The following is an 18,877-nucleotide window of genomic DNA, read 5'->3' on the forward strand; positions in this document are numbered from 1 at the left end:
CGAACACCGAATCAATTTTCCCCATAAGCACGAATGGAAATCGCATCAATCGGTTCCCCACCCAAGGATCCTCCTGTTACGGGCCATTTTTTTACACAAAGTTCACAATATTAAAATACAGTACATGAAAGCATGCAAAAAAAAACCACAGTTATAATGAGTAGAATATAAATGAACATTGGACTTCACACTTTACCCGCAGTAAGGAGAGTGGGTGGCTTGAGTGGAAGGTGGTGACGAGGGGAGGAGGAGGAGTCCCCCTCCATAAACACGTTGGCTGATTGCCCTTCAAGGGGTTCTTGCCTCTGTTTTGCCTTTTGTCGAGCACTAACAGTGATTATTCACTTGAGGGCCCTATTTACTAAAAGCCAATCAAGAGAGGATTTTTTTATTTAAAGCTTTCCTTTACTGCAGTGATTCATATTCTTGGTTCTTTCGGTAAAGTAATAGGTTTAACCCTTTTAACTGGCACAAAAAAAACTGACACCTTTATTCAAGGCATCGTGTCTGCAATAGCCGCAACACAAGCAGTCAAAATGCAAACAAAAAGAGACAACTCTGATAATAATATTGGCACCGTCCTTGAATTTGATTGGTCCACACCCGAGACGGCTTTCTTTAGAGCCCAGTCTCCACTGGTGTTGGACCCAGAAGACGTGTCAATTTTTTTGTGCCAGTTAAAAGGGTTAAACCTATTGCTATATCTTGTTACTGGCAAAGGAGGTCTCATAATCTTCTTTGGTTCTTACGGTAAAGTCATGTAGAATGAGAATAAAATAATAAATTGATAAAATAAAATAACACAATAATATTATTACTATTTATCATTTTACGTGAGAATATTATTCTGTTATTTTATTTTATTTTATCAATTTATTATTTTATTCTCATTCTACGTGGTGACTTTACTGAAAGAACCAAAGAAGATGAATCCTTGCAGTCACGAAAGCTTTAAATCGAGGTCTCATAATGTAAATCTTTCGGTAAAGTCACGTTGAAGGGAAACAATAAAATAACAAAAATATATCTAAAACAATAACATTATCGCGACGTTTCGACTGCAACACAAGCAATCATCATCAGGTGTGAAAACCTCACCTGATGATGATTGTTTTATATATCTTTTATTATTTTATTGTTTCCCTTCAACGTGACTTTACCGAAAGAACCAAGAATACAAGAGAGGATTAATTCTGCCTCCGTTTGAAGATGCTTCCGAAATGACTCAATGGCATTATCATCATCATCATCATCGTAAAAATCGCCTGCCACTAGCTGGCTCCCTCCCGCCTTATCTGGATGATATTTTTCTACAAAAATTGTGGACCTCAGCCCATTTTGCCACCGTTGAAAAAAGGCGGCCTTCGTGAGGAGGTTTTGTTCTTTTTGAAGTTGGAAATTACCTGCTGGTCCATGGCCTGGATGAGAGGAGTCGTATTGGGGGGGGCGGGAACTGGGTCATCCGCCTATGTCTCGGTCGCCCTGGTTACGCGTCTCGGTCGCCCTGGTTACGCGTCTCGGTCGCCCTGGCTACGCGTCTCGGTCGCCCTGGCTACGCGTCTCGGTCGCCCTGGTTACGCGTCTCGGTCGCCCTGGTTACGCGTCTCGGTCGCCCTGGTTACACGTCTCGGTCGCCCTGGTTACGCGTCTTGGTCGCCCTGATTACGCGTCTCGGTCGCCCTGGCTACGCGTCTCGGTCGCCCTGGTTACGCGTCTCGGTCGCCCTGGTTACGCGTCTCGGTCGCCCTGGTTACGTGTCTCGGTCGTCCTGGTTACGCGTCTCGGCCCAAACCGGTTCTTTCCGGTTGTTCGACCTCCGATTTTTTGTTCGATGTCCGGGGCAAAAAAATGTTCGAGTTCTGGGGCATTCGATCTCCGAGGTACCACTGTATATAAGTACCACACACGCACCACGTACACACACACTCACACACACACGTACACACACACGTACACACACGGACCACGTACGCACACGCACCACGTACGCACGGCACGCCACGTACACACACACACGTACACACACACATACACACACACGTACACGTACACACACACACACACGTACACACAGCACGCCACGTACACACACACACACACACGTACACACAGCACGCCACATACGCACACACAGACATACTTGACACTCACAAAGACAAAGATCCCCCGTGTAGCCCTAACAGACTGTAGGGGCAAGTGCTGTTAGCGAGCACCTATGAAGGCTGGAACGGCACAGGAGGGGGTGGGTGACCAGCACCACGCCCGGCCGCCTTTGTCTCCCCAGTGGCGATGTTTACCGTACCAGGTAACTCATTTCAGGCTGAGTCGACCTAGGGGAGGCCCAGAACCGTTTCAGATAATCGTCACCGGTGTGGGCCGTGAGTGGGAATCAAACTCGGGTCACCGGGTTCATAGCGCAGCGTAGCGCTAACCGCTACACTACCGCTCCCCACACACACACACACTGACACACACACAGTGACACACACACAGTGACACACACACAATGACACACACACACACACAGTGACACAGTGACACACACACACATACACACACGTGACACACACACACACATGACACACACACACACGTGACACACACGCATGTGACACACACACACACGTGACACACACACAGTGACACACACACACGTGACACACACACGTGACACACACACACACGTGACACACACAGTGACACACACACAGTGACACAAACTGTGACACACAGTGACACACACAGTGACACACACACACGTGACACACACACAGTGACACACACACACAGTGACGCACACACACGTGACACACACATACAGTGACACACACACACACTTGACACACACACACACGTGACACACACAGTGACACACACAGTGACACACAAACGTGACATACACACACACGTGACACACACACACGTGACACACACACACGACACACACGTGACACACACACACGTGACACACACACACACACGTGACACACACGTGACACACACACACGACACACACACACGACACACACACACGTGACACACACACACACACGTGACACACACACACACGTGACACACACACACACACACGTGACACACACACACACGTGACATACACACGCTACACTGCCCCACAGCAACGTTCCAGAGTGGAGTCACGAACTTTGGCGGTGGTGGTGGTGGTGGTGGCGGTGGTGGCGGTGGTGGTGGTGGGCAGGACGCGGTACGCTGGCACGCGATGACCCCACCAGATCTGCCGTGACACGCACCAGTCCCTGCACACGCACAGCAACAACAACAACGACAAAGACAAAGGTGCCCCCGATAGCCTGCAGTGGTCTGCCAGGGCAAGTGGCGAGAGGTAGCAGCAGCAGTGCCAAATGAAGGCCGGCACGGTGGCACACGAGGGGGTGGGTGGCCAGCAACCACGCACGCACGCACACACTCACTCACACTCACACACTCACACACTCACACACACTCACACTCACACACTCACACACTCACACTCTCACACACACTCACACACTCACATGCACACACTCACACACACTCACACGCACACACACTCACACGCACACACACTCACTCACACGCACTCTCACACACACACACTCACTCACACGCACTCTCACACACACACACTCACTTACACTCACACACACTCACACACTCACACACTCACACTCACACACTCACACACTCACACTCACACACTCACACACACTCACACACTCACACACACACACTCACACACTCACACACTCACACACTCACACACTCACACACTCACACTCACTTACACAGTCACTCACACACTCACACACACACACTCACACACTCACACACACTCACACACACACTCACACACTCACACACTCACACACACTCACTCACACACACACTCACACACTCACACACACTCACACTCACACACTCACACACACTCACACACACTCACACTCTCACACGCACTCACACACACACACTCACTCACACACTCACACACTCACAAGCACTCACACGCTCACACACTCACACACTCACACACACTCACACGCACACTCACTTACACAGTCACTCACACACTCACACACACTCACACGCACACTCACTTACACAGTCACTCACACACTCACACACACTCACACACTCACACACACTCACACACTCACACACTCACACTCTCACACTCACTTACACAGTCACTCACACACTCACACGCACGCACACTCACACACTCACACACACACGCACTCACACGCTCACACACTCACACACACACACGCACTCACACACTCACACTCTCACACGCTCACACACTCACACGCACACACACTCACACACACTCACACACACACACGCACTCACACACACACGCACTCACACGCTCACACGCTCACACTCACACACTCACACACTCACACACACTCACACTCTCACACTCACTTACACAGTCACTCACACACTCACACGCACACTCACACACTCACACACACACTCACACACTCACACGCACACTCACACACACACTCACACACTCACACACACACACTCACACACTCACACACTCACACACACACACACGCACTCACTCACACACTCACACACACTCACACACTCACTTACACAGTCACTCACACACTCACACACTCACTCACACACTCACACACTCACTTACACAGTCACTCACACACTCACACGCACACTCACACACTCACACACACTCACACACTCACTTACACAGTCACTCACACACTCACACGCACACTCACACACTCACACACACTCTCACACTCACTTACACAGTCACTCACACACTCACACGCACACTCACACACTCACACACACTCACACTCACACACTCACACACTCACACACACTCACACACTCACACACTCACACTCACACACTCACTCACTCTCACACACACACACTCACACACTCACACTCACTTACACAGTCACTCACACACACACACGCACTCACACACTCACACACACTCACACTCTCACACTCACTTACACAGTCACTCACACACTCACACTCACACGCACACTCACACACTCACACACACACTCACACACACTCACACACTCACACGCACTCACACTCTCACACACTCACACACTCACACACTCACACTCACACACTCACTTACACAGTCACTCACACTCACACACTCACACACACACACACACTCACTCACTCTCACACACTCACACTCACACACTCACACACTCACTCACACACTCACACACACTCACACACTCACACACACTCACACACACTCACACGCACACACACTCACACACTCACGCACTCACATGCTCACACACTCACACACACACACTCACACACACACACTCACTCACTCTCACACACACACACTCACTCACACACTCACACACTTACACGCACACGCACACACTCACACACACACACACACTCACGCACGCACGCACTCACACACGCACGCACTCACACACTCACGCACGCACATCACACACTCACACACGCACTCACACTCACACACTCACGCACTCATGCCACACACTCACGCACGCACTCACACACTCACGCACGCACATCACACACATCACACACTCACACACTCACGCACACACATCACACACTCACACACGCACTCACTCACTCACGCAGGCACTCACGCACTCACACACTCATGCACGCACGCACATCACACACTCACACACGCACGCACGCACTCACACACATCACACACTCACCACACACTCACGCACGCACATAACACACTCACGCACACACATCACTCACATACGCACGCATGCACTCGCACGCACGCACTCACACACGCACTCACACACTCACATACACGCACGCACTCACACACTCACGCACGCACATCAAAGACTCACGCATGCACTCACATACACCACACACACAGTCACGCACGCACTCACACACGCACACACGCACGCACTCACTCACACACTCACGCACTCACTCACACACTCACACGCACTCACACACTCACTCACTCACACACTCACGCACTCAATCACACACTCACGCACGCACATCACACACTCACGCGCACACACACACTCACGTACACTCACACACACATTCACGCACGCACTCACACGCACTAATGCACGCGTGCACGCACGCACTCACACGTACTCGCACACAAAGGCAAAGGTCCCCCGTGCAGCCTTCAACAGGCCTGCTGGGACAAGTGCTGTGAGCGAGTAGCAGAGGCTGTGAAGGCCACTGGGGAGACAAAGGCGGCCGGGCGTGGTGGTGCTGGCCAACCACCCCCTCGTGTGCCACGGTGCCGGTAGCCTTCATAAGGTGCTGCTACTCGCTAACAGCACTTGCCCCTACAGTCTGTTAAGGCTACACGGGGGGGATATTTGTCTTTTTTTGTGTAAGCGCGTGAGTACGTGTGTGCGTGTGTGCGTGCGTGTGTGTGAGTGTGTGAGTGTGTGGGAGCGTGTGTGCGTGTGTGGGAGCGTGTGTGCGTGCGTGAGTGTGTGTGTGTGTGTGAGTGTGTGCGTGCATGTGTGTGAGTGTGTGTGTGGGAGCGTGTGTGGGTGCGTGTGTGCGTGCGTGAGTGTGTGTGAGTGTGTGTGAGTGTGTGTGTGCGTGCGTGAGTGAGTGTGTGAGTGAGTGTGTGAGTGAGTGAGTGTGTGAGCGAGTGTGTGCGTGTGAGTGTGTGGGAGCGTGTGTGCGTGTGTGGGAGCGTGTGTGCGTGCGTGAGTGTGTGTGAGTGTGTGAGTGTGTGTGAGTGTGTGTGTGAGTGTGGGGAGCGGTAGTGTAGCGGTTAGCGCGCTGCGCTGTGAACCTGGCGACCCGGGTTCGATTCCCGCTCACGGCCAACACCAGTGACGATTATCTGAACCGGTCCCGGGCCTCCCCTAGGTCGACTCAGCCTCAAATGAGTACCTGGTGCGGTGTGTAAACATCGCCACTGGGGAGACAAAGGCGGTCGGGCGTGGTGCTGGCCACCCACCCCCTCGAGTACCGTTTCGGCCTTCATAGGTGCTCGCTAACAGCACTTGCCCCTACAGTCTGTTAAGGCTATATGGGGGATCTTTGTCTTTGTCTTTGTGTGAGTGAGTGAGTGTGAGTGAGTGTGAGAGTGAGTGTGTGTGAGTGTGTGCATGTGTGCGTTAGTGTGTGTGAGTGTGTGCGTGCGTGTGTGGGTGCGTGTGTGCGTGCGTGTGAGTGTGTGCGTGAGTGTGTGTGAGTGTGTGAGTGAGTGTGTGTGAGTGTGTGAGTGAGTGTGTGAGTGTGTGTGAGTGTGTGCGTGTGAGTGTGTGAGTGTGTGAGTGTGTGTGAGTGAGTGTGCATGCGTGTGTGTGTGTGCGCGAATGTGCAAGTTCCGTTACTTGACATTGGACAGCCAGGATGTCCATGACTTGTGTAGCGATGGAGGAATCAACTCCAGCCGACCATCCTGCACAGCCTGGGAGACACGGGGGAGACGCGGGGAGACACGGGGAGACACGGGGAGACACGGGGAGACACGGGGGGAGACGGGGGGAGACGGGGGGAGACACGGGGAGACACGGGGGAGACACGGGGAGACGCGGGGAGACGCGGGGAGACGCGGGGAGACGCGGGGAGACACGGGGAGACACGGGAGAGACACGGGGAGACACGGGGAGATGGGGAGACACGGGGGGACACGGGGAGACACGGGGGAGACACGGGGAGACACGGGGGAGACGCGGGGAGACGCGGGGAGACGCGGGGAGACACGGGGAGACACGGGAGAGACACGGGGAGACACGGGGAGATGGGGAGACACGGGGGGACACGGGGAGACATGGGGAGACACGGGGGGACACGGGGAGACACGGGGGGACACGGGGAGACACGGGGGACAGGGGGAGACACGGGACACGGGTGGTGGACGGGGAGACACGGGCCGAGTGACTTTGTGCGGTTGCGACGTTCACCTGCACTGTCTCACCTGTGTGGCTCTGAGGTGGCCCCCCCCTTCTCCCCCCCTTCCCCCTCCCCCCGTGCCCCCCCCGTGCCCCCCCCCGTGCCCCCCCCCCCCCCCACCTGTGCTGCACGCTGCCCCATGTCCTGGCAGCGCACGAACCACTGGGACTTGAGCATGGGCTCCACCACGTCTCCTGATCGACTACGGAGACACGGAGACATGGGGACACGGAGACACTGAGACACGGGGACAGCACACGAACCACTGGGACTTGAGCATGGGCTCCACCACGTCTCCTGATCGACTACGGAGACACGGAGACACCACGTGGGGACACTGAGACACGGGGACACGGAGACACGGAGACACTGAGACACTGAGACACTGAGACACTGAGACACGGGGACAGCACACGAACCACTGGGACTTGAGCATGGGCTCCACCACGTCTCCTGATCGACTACGGAGACACGGAGACACGGAGACACGGAGACACTGAGACACGGAGACACGGAGACACCGCGTGGGGACACTGAGACACGGGGACACGGAGACACGGAGACACTGAGACACGGAGACACGGAGACACCGCGTGGGGACACTGAGACACGGAGACACTGAGACACGGAGACACGGAGACACCGCGTGGGGACACTGAGACACGGGGACACGGAGACACGGAGACACCGCGTGGGGACACGGAGACAGCGAGTGGGGACACAGAGACACGGAGACACCACGTGGGGACACGGAGACACTGAGACACGGAGACACGGAGACACCGCGTGGGGACACGGAGACACGAAGACACGGAGACACGGAGACACAGAGACACAGAGACACCGCGTGGGGACACGGAGACACGGGGACAGCACACGAACCACTGGGACTTGAGCATGGGCTCCACCACGTCTCCTGATCGACTACGGAGACACGGAGACACGGAGACACCACGTGGGGACACGGAGACACTGAGACACGGAGACACTGAGACACGGAGACACGGAGACACTGAGACACTGAGACACTGAGACATGGAGACACTGAGACACGGAGACACTGAGACAGTGAGACATGGAGACACTGAGACACGGAGACACTGAGACACTGAGACACTGAGACATGGAGACACTGAGACACTGAGACATGGAGACACGGAGACACGGAGACACTGAGACAGTGAGACACGGAGACACTGAGACATGGAGACACGGAGACACGGAGACACTGAGACAGTGAGACACGGAGACACTGAGACATGGAGACACCGCGTGGCGACACAGAGACACTGAGACACGGAGACACCGCGTGGGGACACGGAGACACGAAGACACGGAGACACTGAGACACAGAGACACCACATGGGGACACCGAGACACCGAGTGGGGACACGGGGACACTGAGACACGGAGACACCGCGTGGGGACACGGAGACACGGGGACACGGAGACACGGGGACACGGAGACACGGGGACAGCACACGAACCACTGGGACTTGAGCATGGGCTCCACCACGTCTCCTGATCGCCTACGGAGACACGGAGACACCGCGTGGGGACACTGAGACACGGAGACACAGAGACACGGGGACACCACGTGGGGACACGGAGACACGGAGACACCACGTGGGGACACGGAGACACTGAGACAGCGAGTGGGGACACAGAGACACGGAGACACGGAGACACAGAGACACCGCGTGGGGACACTGAGACACGAAGACACAGAGACACTGAGACAGCGCGTGGGGACACGGGGACACGGGGACACTGAGACACTGAGACACTGAGACACGGAGACACTGAGACATGGAGACATGGAGACACCGAGTGGGGACACTGAAACACTGAGACACGGAGACACTGAGACACGAAGACACAGAGACACTGAGACAGCGCGTGGGGACACGGGGACACTGAGACACTGAAACACTGAGACACGGAGATACTGAGACATGGAGACACCGAGCGGGGACACTGAGACACTGAGACACGGAGACACCACGTGGGGACACTGAGACACCGAGTGGGGACACTGAGACACCGAGTGGGGACACTGAGACACCGAGTGGGGACACGGAGACACTGAGACACCGCGTGGGGACACAGAGACACGGAGACAGGGGGACAGGGGGACACGGAGACAGGGGGACAGGGGGACACGGGGACAGGGGGACGAGGTGGCGAGTCACCTGCAGATGGACAGCAGCGTGCCGTGCGGCTCGCTCCGGCGTAGCAGCCGGGCATCACCAAGTCTCTGCAGAACCTCGGCACGCGCACAGAACCGTGGCAGGCCCTGGACACCACGGGGGAGACACGGGGGAGACACGGGGAGACACGGGGAGACGGGGGGAGACACGGGGCGGGGACACGGGGGAGACACGGGGGGAGACACGGGGGAGACACGGGGGAGACACGGGGGGGGGGGAGACACGGGGGGTGAGACACGGGGGGGGCACGGGTGGAGAGACACGGGGGGAGAGACACAGGGGGGAGTCACGGGGGGTGAGACACGGGGGGAGACACGGGGGGAGAGACACGGGGGGGACACGGGGGGGGGACACAAGGGGGACACGGGGGCGGTTGTTGTTGTTTCGTCTGCGTGTGTGTGTCTGCGTTTGTGTTTTCTGTTGACGATGATGACGTTGATGATGAAGTTGATGATGATGATGATGACGATGTTGATGATGACGATGTTGATGATGACGATGTTGATGACAATGTTGATGACGATGTTGATGACGATGTTGATGACGATGTTGTTGACGATGTTGATGACGATGTTGATGACAATGTTGATGACGATGTTGATGACGATGACGATGTTGTTGACGATGATGATGACGATGTTGATGATGATGATGACGATGTTGTTGACGATGTTGATGACGATGTTGATGACGATGTTGATGGCGATGTTGAAGACGATGATGATGATGACAATGTTGATGATGACGATGTTGATGTTGATGATGATGACGATGTTGATGACGATGTTGATGACGATGTTGATGACGATGATGACGATGTTGATGACGATGTTGAAGACGATGATGATGACGATGTTGATGTAGACGATGTTGTTGTTGATGATGATGACGATGTTGATGATGACGATGTTGATGACGATGTTGATGACGATGTTGTTGACGATGTTGATGACGATGATGACGATGTTGATGACGATGTTGATGACGATGTTGTTGATGTTGATGACGATGTTGTTGACGATGTTGATGACGATGTTGATGACAATGTTGATGACGATGTTGATGACGATGACGATGTTGTTGACGATGATGATGACGATGTTGATGATGACGATGTTGTTGACGATGTTGATGACGATGTTGATGACGATGTTGATGACGATGTTGATGGCGATGATGATGACGATGATGATGATGACAATGTTGATGATGACGATGTTGATGTTGATGATGATGACGATGTTGATGACGATGTTGATGACGATGTTGATGACGATGATGACGATGTTGATGACGATGTTGAAGACGATGATGATGACGATGTTGATGTAGACGATGTTGTTGTTGATGATGATGACGATGTTGATGATGACGATGTTGATGACGATGTTGATGACGATGTTGTTGACGATGTTGATGACGATGATGACGATGTTGATGACGATGTTGATGACGATGTTGTTGATGTTGATGACGATGTTGTTGACGATGTTGATGACGATGTTGATGACAATGTTGATGACGATGTTGATGACGATGACGATGTTGTTGACGATGATGATGACGATGTTGATGATGACGATGTTGTTGACGATGTTGATGACGATGTTGATGACGATGTTGATGACGATGTTGATGGCGATGTTGAAGACGATGATGATGATGACAATGTTGATGATGACGATGTTGATGTTGATGATGATGACGATGTTGATGACGATGTTGATGACGATGTTGATGACGATGATGACGATGTTGATGACGATGTTGATGACGATGTTGTTGACGATGTTGATGACGATGTTGAAGACGATGATGATGACGATGTTGATGTAGACGATGTTGTTGTTGATGATGATGACGATGTTGATGATGACGATGTTGATGACGATGTTGATGACGATGTTGTTGACGATGTTGATGACGATGATGACGATGTTGATGACGATGTTGATGACGATGTTGTTGACGATGTTGATGACGATGTTGTTGACGATGTTGATGACGATGTTGATGACAATGTTGATGACGATGTTGATGACGATGACGATGTTGTTGACGATGATGATGACGATGTTGATGATGACGATGTTGTTGACGATGTTGATGACGATGTTGATGACGATGTTGATGGCGATGTTGAAGACGATGATGATGATGACAATGTTGATGATGACGATGTTGATGTTGATGATGATGACGATGTTGTTGACGATGTTGATGACGATGTTGTTGACGATGTTGATGGCGATGTTGATGACGATGTTGATGACGATGTGGCACCTCCAGTCCAGGCCCAGCCTGTGCCCCCATGCGGCCGTCCCCGTCCATGACGCTGATGGAGGGGAGGCCGTGACGGGCGGCGATGGAGCGGTCAACCTCGTCATGGGCAGGGCTCACCTTCACCACTCCTACAACAACAACAACAACCACAACAACCACAACAACCACAACAACAACCACAACAACAACATCAACCACAACAACATCAACCACAACAACCACAACAACATCAACAACAACCACAACAACCACAACAACCTCGTCATGGGCAGGGCTCACCTTCACCACTCCTACAACAACCACAACAACCACAACAACCACAACAACAACAACCACAACAACCACAACAACATCAACAACATCAACAACAACAACCTCGTCATGGGCAGGGCTCACCTTCACCACTCCTACAACAACAACCACAACAACAACCTCGTCATGGGCAGGGCTCACCTTCACCACTCCTACAACAACAACCACAACAACATCAACCACAACAACAACAACAACCACAACAACAACCTCGTCATGGGCAGGGCTCACCTTCACCACTCCTACAACAACAACAACAACCACAACAACAACAACATCAACCACAACATCAACAACAACCACAACAACAACCTCGTCATGGGCAGGGCTCACCTTCACCACTCCTACAACAACAACAACAACCACAACAACAACAACATCAACAACAACCACAACAACAACCACAACAACAACAACAACAACATCAACAACAACAACAACCACAACAACAACCTCGTCATGGGCAGGGCTCACCTTCACCACTCCTACAACAACAACAACCACAACAACAACCACAACAACAACAACAACAACCACAACAACCACAACAACAACATCAACAACATCAACAACAACCTCGTCATGGGCAGGGCTCACCTTCACCACTCCTACAACAACAACAACATCAACAACAACCACATCAACAACAACCACATCAACAACAACCACAACAACCTCGTCATGGGCAGGGCTCACCTTCACCACTCCTACAACAACAACAACAACCACAACATCAACAACAACAACCACAACAACAACCACAACAACAACCACAACAACCTCGTCATGGGCAGGGCTCACCTTCACCACTCCTACAACAACAACAACAACAACAACCACAACAACAACCACAACAACAACCACAACATCAACAACAACAACCACAACAACAACAACCACAACAACAACAACATCAACAACAACCACAACAACCTCGTCATGGGCAGGGCTCACCTTCACCACTCCTACAACAACAACAACAACCACAACAACAACCACAACAACAACAACAACCACAACAACAACATCAACAACAACCACAACATCAACAACAACAACAACAACCACAACAACAACCACAACAACCTCGTCATGGGCAGGGCTCACCTTCACCACTCCTACAACAACAACAACAACCACAACAACAACAACAACCACATCAACAACAACCTCGTCATGGGCAGGGCTCACCTTCACCACTCCTACAACAACAACAACATCATCAACCACAACATCAACAACAACCACATCAACAACAACCTCGTCATGGGCAGGGCTCACCTTCACCACTTCTACAACAACAACAACAACATCAACCACAACATCAACAACAACCACAACAACAACAACCTCGTCATGGGCAGGGCTCACCTTCACCACTCCTACAACAACAACAACAACCACAACAACAACCACAACAACAACATCAACCACAACAACAACAACATCAACAACAACAACCACAACAACATCAACCACAACAACCTCGTCATGGGCAGGGCTCACCTTCACCACTCCTACAACAACAACAACAACCACAACAACAAAATCAACAACAACAACCACAACCACAACCACAACAACAACCACAACAACATCAACAACAACAACAACCTCGTCATGGGCAGGGCTCACCTTCACCACTCCTACAACAACAACAACCACAACAACCACAACAACCACAACAACATCAACAACATCCTCGTCATGGGCAGGGCTCACCTTCACCACTCCTACAACAACAACAACAACAACCACAACAACCACAACATCAACAACAACCACAACAACAACAACCACAACAACAACAACATCAACAACATCAACAACAACCTCGTCATGGGCAGGGCTCACCTTCACCACTCCTACAACAACAACAACAACAACAACCACAACAACCACAACAACATCAACAACATCCTCGTCATTGGCAGGGCTCACCTTCACCACTCCTACAACAACAACAACAACAACCACAACAACCACAACAACATCAACAACATCCTCGTCATTGGCAGGGCTCACCTTCACCACTCCTACAACAACAACAACAACAACCACAACAACAACAACAACCTCGTCAAGGGCAGGGCTCACCTTCACCACTCCTACAACAACAACAACAACAACCAAAACAACATCAACAACATCCACAACAACAACCACAACAACAACCACAACAACAACCACAACAACAACCACAACAACAACCTCGTCATGGGCAGGGCTCACCTTCACCACTCCTACAACAACAACAACCACAACAACATCAACAACAACATCAACAACATCAACAACAACCACAACAACCACAACAACCTCGTCATGGGCAGGGCTCACCTTCACCACTCCTACAACAACAACAACCACAACAACAACATCAACAACCACAACAACAACAACAACCACAACAACATCAACAACATCAACAACAACCACAACAACAACAACCACAACAACCTCGTCATGGGCAGGGCTCACCTTCACCACTCCTACAACAACAACAACCACAACAACAACATCAACAACAACCACAACATCAACAACAACAACCACAACAACAACAACAACCTCGTCATGGGCAGGGCTCACCTTCACCACTCCTACAACAACAACAACCACAACAACAACATCAACAACATCAACAACAACAACCACAACAACAACCTCGTCATGGGCAGGGCTCACCTTCACCACTCCTACAACAACAACCACAACAACAACCACAACCACAACAACATCAACAACAACAACCTCGTCATGGGCAGGGCTCACCTTCACCACTCCTACAACAACAAACACAACAACATCAACAACAACATCAACAACATCAACAACCACAACAACAACAACCACAACAACAACCACAACAACAACAACCACAACCACAACAACATCAACAACAACCACACCAACAACAACCACAACAACCTCGTCATGGGCAGGGCTCACCTTCACCACTCCTACAACAACAACAACAATAACCACAACAACAACATCAACAACCACAACAACAACAACCACAACAACAACCACAACAACAACCTCGTCATGGGCAGGGCTCACCTTCACCACTCCTACAACAACCACAACCACAACAACATCAACAACAACCACAACAACCACAACAACAACCTCGTCATGGGCAGGGCTCACCTTCACCACTCCTACAACAACAACCACAACAACCACAACAACACCAACAACAACCACAACAACAACAACCACAACAACAACCACAACAACAACAACCACAACAACAACCACAACAACATCAACAACATCAACATCAACAACATCAACATCAACAACAACAACCACAACAACAACAACAACCTCATATTCTTAGTTTTTTCGGTAAAGTCACGTTGAAGAGAAACAACAAAATAACGTGACTTTACCGAAAAAACTAAGAATATGAATTACTGCAGTCACGAAAGCTTTAAATCAAAAACAACAACCTCGTCATGGGCAGGGCTCACCTTCACCACTCCTACAACAACAACAACAATTGTTGTGGTTGATACTGTGGTTGTTGTGGTTGTTGCTGTAGTGCTGTGGTTGTCGTTGTTGCTGCTGTAGTTGCTGTAGTTGCTGTGGTTGTTGTGGTTGTTGCGGTTGTTGTGGTGGTTGTTGCAGTTGTTGTGGTGGTTGTTTTCGTTGTTGCGGTAGTTGTGGTTGTTGTTGCTGTAGTTGCGGTAGTAGTTGTGGTTGTTGCTGTAGTAGTTGTGGTTGTTATTGCTGTAGTTGTGGTTGTTGCTATAGTTGTGGTCGTAGTTGTGGTTGTTGCTGTAGTAGTTGTGGTTGTTGCTGTAGTTGTGGTAGTAGTTGTGGTTGTTGCTGTGGTAGTTGTGGTTGTAGTTGTGGTGGTTGGAGTTGTGGTTGTGTTGTAGTTGTGGTTGTAGTTGTGGTTGTAGTTGTGGTGGTTGTAGTTGTGGTTGTTGTAATTGTGGTTGTAGTTGTGGCTGTAGTTGTGGTTGTAGTGGATGTAGCGACTGTAGTTGTGGTTGTAGTTGTCGTTGCAGTTGTGGTTGTTGTAGTTGTGGCTGCAATTGTGGTTGTAGTTGTGGTAGTAGTTGTGGTTGTAGTTGTGGTGGTTGTAGTTGTGGTTGTTGTGGTTGTAGTTGTGGCTGTAGTTGTGGTTGTAGTGGATGTAGTGGCTGTAGTTGTAGTTGTCGTTGCAGTTGTGGTTGTAGTTGTGGTTGTAGTTGTGGTTGTTGTCGTTGTGGTTGTTGTAGTTGTGGCTGCAGTTGTGGTTGTAGTTGTGGTTGTTGTGGCTGTAGTTGTGGTTGTAGTTGTGGTAGTAGTTGTTGTTGTGGCTGTAGTTGTGGTTGTAGTTGTGGTAGTAGTTGTGGTTGTTGTGGTAGTAGTTGTGGTAGTAGTTGTGGTTGTTGTAGTTGTGGTAGTAGTTGTGGTTGTAGTTGTGGTAGTAGTTGTGGTTGTTGTTGTTGTAGTTGTTGTGGTTGTTGTTGCCACCTGTTGCCAGCTCCGGGTCCACGCTGTCATCGGCGATGACCGGCAGCAGGCGGCCATCCAGCGGGTGCAGCACGCTGCTACCCACCAAATGCTGCACAACAACAACAACAATAACAACAACAATAACAACAACAACCACAACAACCACAACAACAATAACAACAACCACAACAACCACAACAACCACGCTGCTGCCCACCACGTGCTGCACATCAACAACAACCACAACAACAACCACAACAACAACCACAACAACAACAACCACAACAACAACAACCACAACAACAACCACAATAACAACAACCACAACAATCACAACAACAACCACAACAACAACAACAACCACAACAATAACAACAACCACAACAACATCAACCACAACAATCACAACAACAACCACAACAACAACAACAACCACAACAATAACAACAACCACAACAACAACCACAACAACAACAACCACAACAATAACAACAACCACAACAACATCAACCACAACAACAACCACAACAACAACAACAATAACAACAACCACAACAACAACAACCACAACAATAACAACAACCACAACAACAACAACAACCACAACCACGCTGCTGCCAACCACGTGCTGCACAGCAACAACAACAACCACAACAACAACCACAACAACAACCACAACAACAACAACCACAACAACAACCACAACAACAACAACCACAACAACAACCACAATAACAACCACAACAATCACAACAACAACCACAACAACAACCACAACAATAACAACAACCACAACAACATCAACCACAACAATCACAACAACAACCACAACAACAACAACAACCACAACAATAACAACAACCACAACAACAACAACCACAACAACAACAACCACAACAATAACAACAACCACAACAACATCAACCACAACAATCACAACAACAACAACAACAACCACAACAATAACAACAACCACAACAACAACCACAACAATAACAACCACAACAACAACAACCACAACCACGCTGCTGCCAACCACGTGCTGCACAGCAACAACAATCACAACAACAACAACCACAACAATAACAACAACCACAACAACATCAACCACAACAATCACAACAACAACCACAACAACAACAACAACCACAACAATAACAACAACCACAACAACAACCACAACAATAACAACCACAACAACAACAACCACAACCACGCTGCTGCCAACCACGTGCTGCACAGCAACAACAATCACAACAACAACAACCACGCTGCTGCCCACCACGTGCTGCAGTTACCCACAACAACCACAACAACCACAACAACAACCACAACCGTAACCACAACAACCACGCTGCTACCCACTAGGTGCTGCACTCGCCCACAACAACCACACCCACAACCATAACCACAACCATAACCACAACCATGACCACACCCACAACCATAACCACAACCATGACCACACCCACAACCATAACCACAACCACAACCATAACCACACCCACAACCATAACCACACCCACAACCATAACCACAACCATGACCACACCCACAACCATAACCACAACCATAACCACAACCATGACCACACCCACAACCATAACCACAACCATAACCACAACCATGACCACAACCACAACCATAACCACAACCATGACCACAACCACAAC

General features: G+C 50.6%; 1 protein-coding gene across 1 annotated transcript in view; it reads right to left on the reverse strand.

Annotated features, from left to right (window-relative positions):
* The window catches only part of LOC116957427 (valine--tRNA ligase, mitochondrial-like), an 86,667-nt gene that overhangs the window by 31,221 nt on the left and 36,569 nt on the right, over nt 1-18,877 (reverse strand). The window contains exons 11-17 of the mRNA XM_076056187.1: nt 17,223-17,313; nt 12,435-12,562; nt 10,134-10,237; nt 8,407-8,865; nt 8,062-8,143; nt 7,380-7,456; nt 3,164-3,275 (exon numbers count right to left, since the gene is read on the reverse strand). Coding sequence (XP_075912302.1) covers nt 3,164-3,275; nt 7,380-7,456; nt 8,062-8,143; nt 8,407-8,865; nt 10,134-10,237; nt 12,435-12,562; nt 17,223-17,313 — 1,053 coding nt within the window. The remainder of the gene's footprint in view (nt 1-3,163; nt 3,276-7,379; nt 7,457-8,061; nt 8,144-8,406; nt 8,866-10,133; nt 10,238-12,434; nt 12,563-17,222; nt 17,314-18,877) is intronic.

The sequence above is a fragment of the Petromyzon marinus genome, chromosome 74 (assembly GCF_048934315.1).
Source record: "Petromyzon marinus isolate PM22_M1 ecotype Great Lakes invasive population chromosome 74, UKy_Petmar_22M1.pri1.0, whole genome shotgun sequence".
Taxonomy (NCBI): Eukaryota; Metazoa; Chordata; class Hyperoartia; order Petromyzontiformes; family Petromyzontidae; genus Petromyzon; species Petromyzon marinus.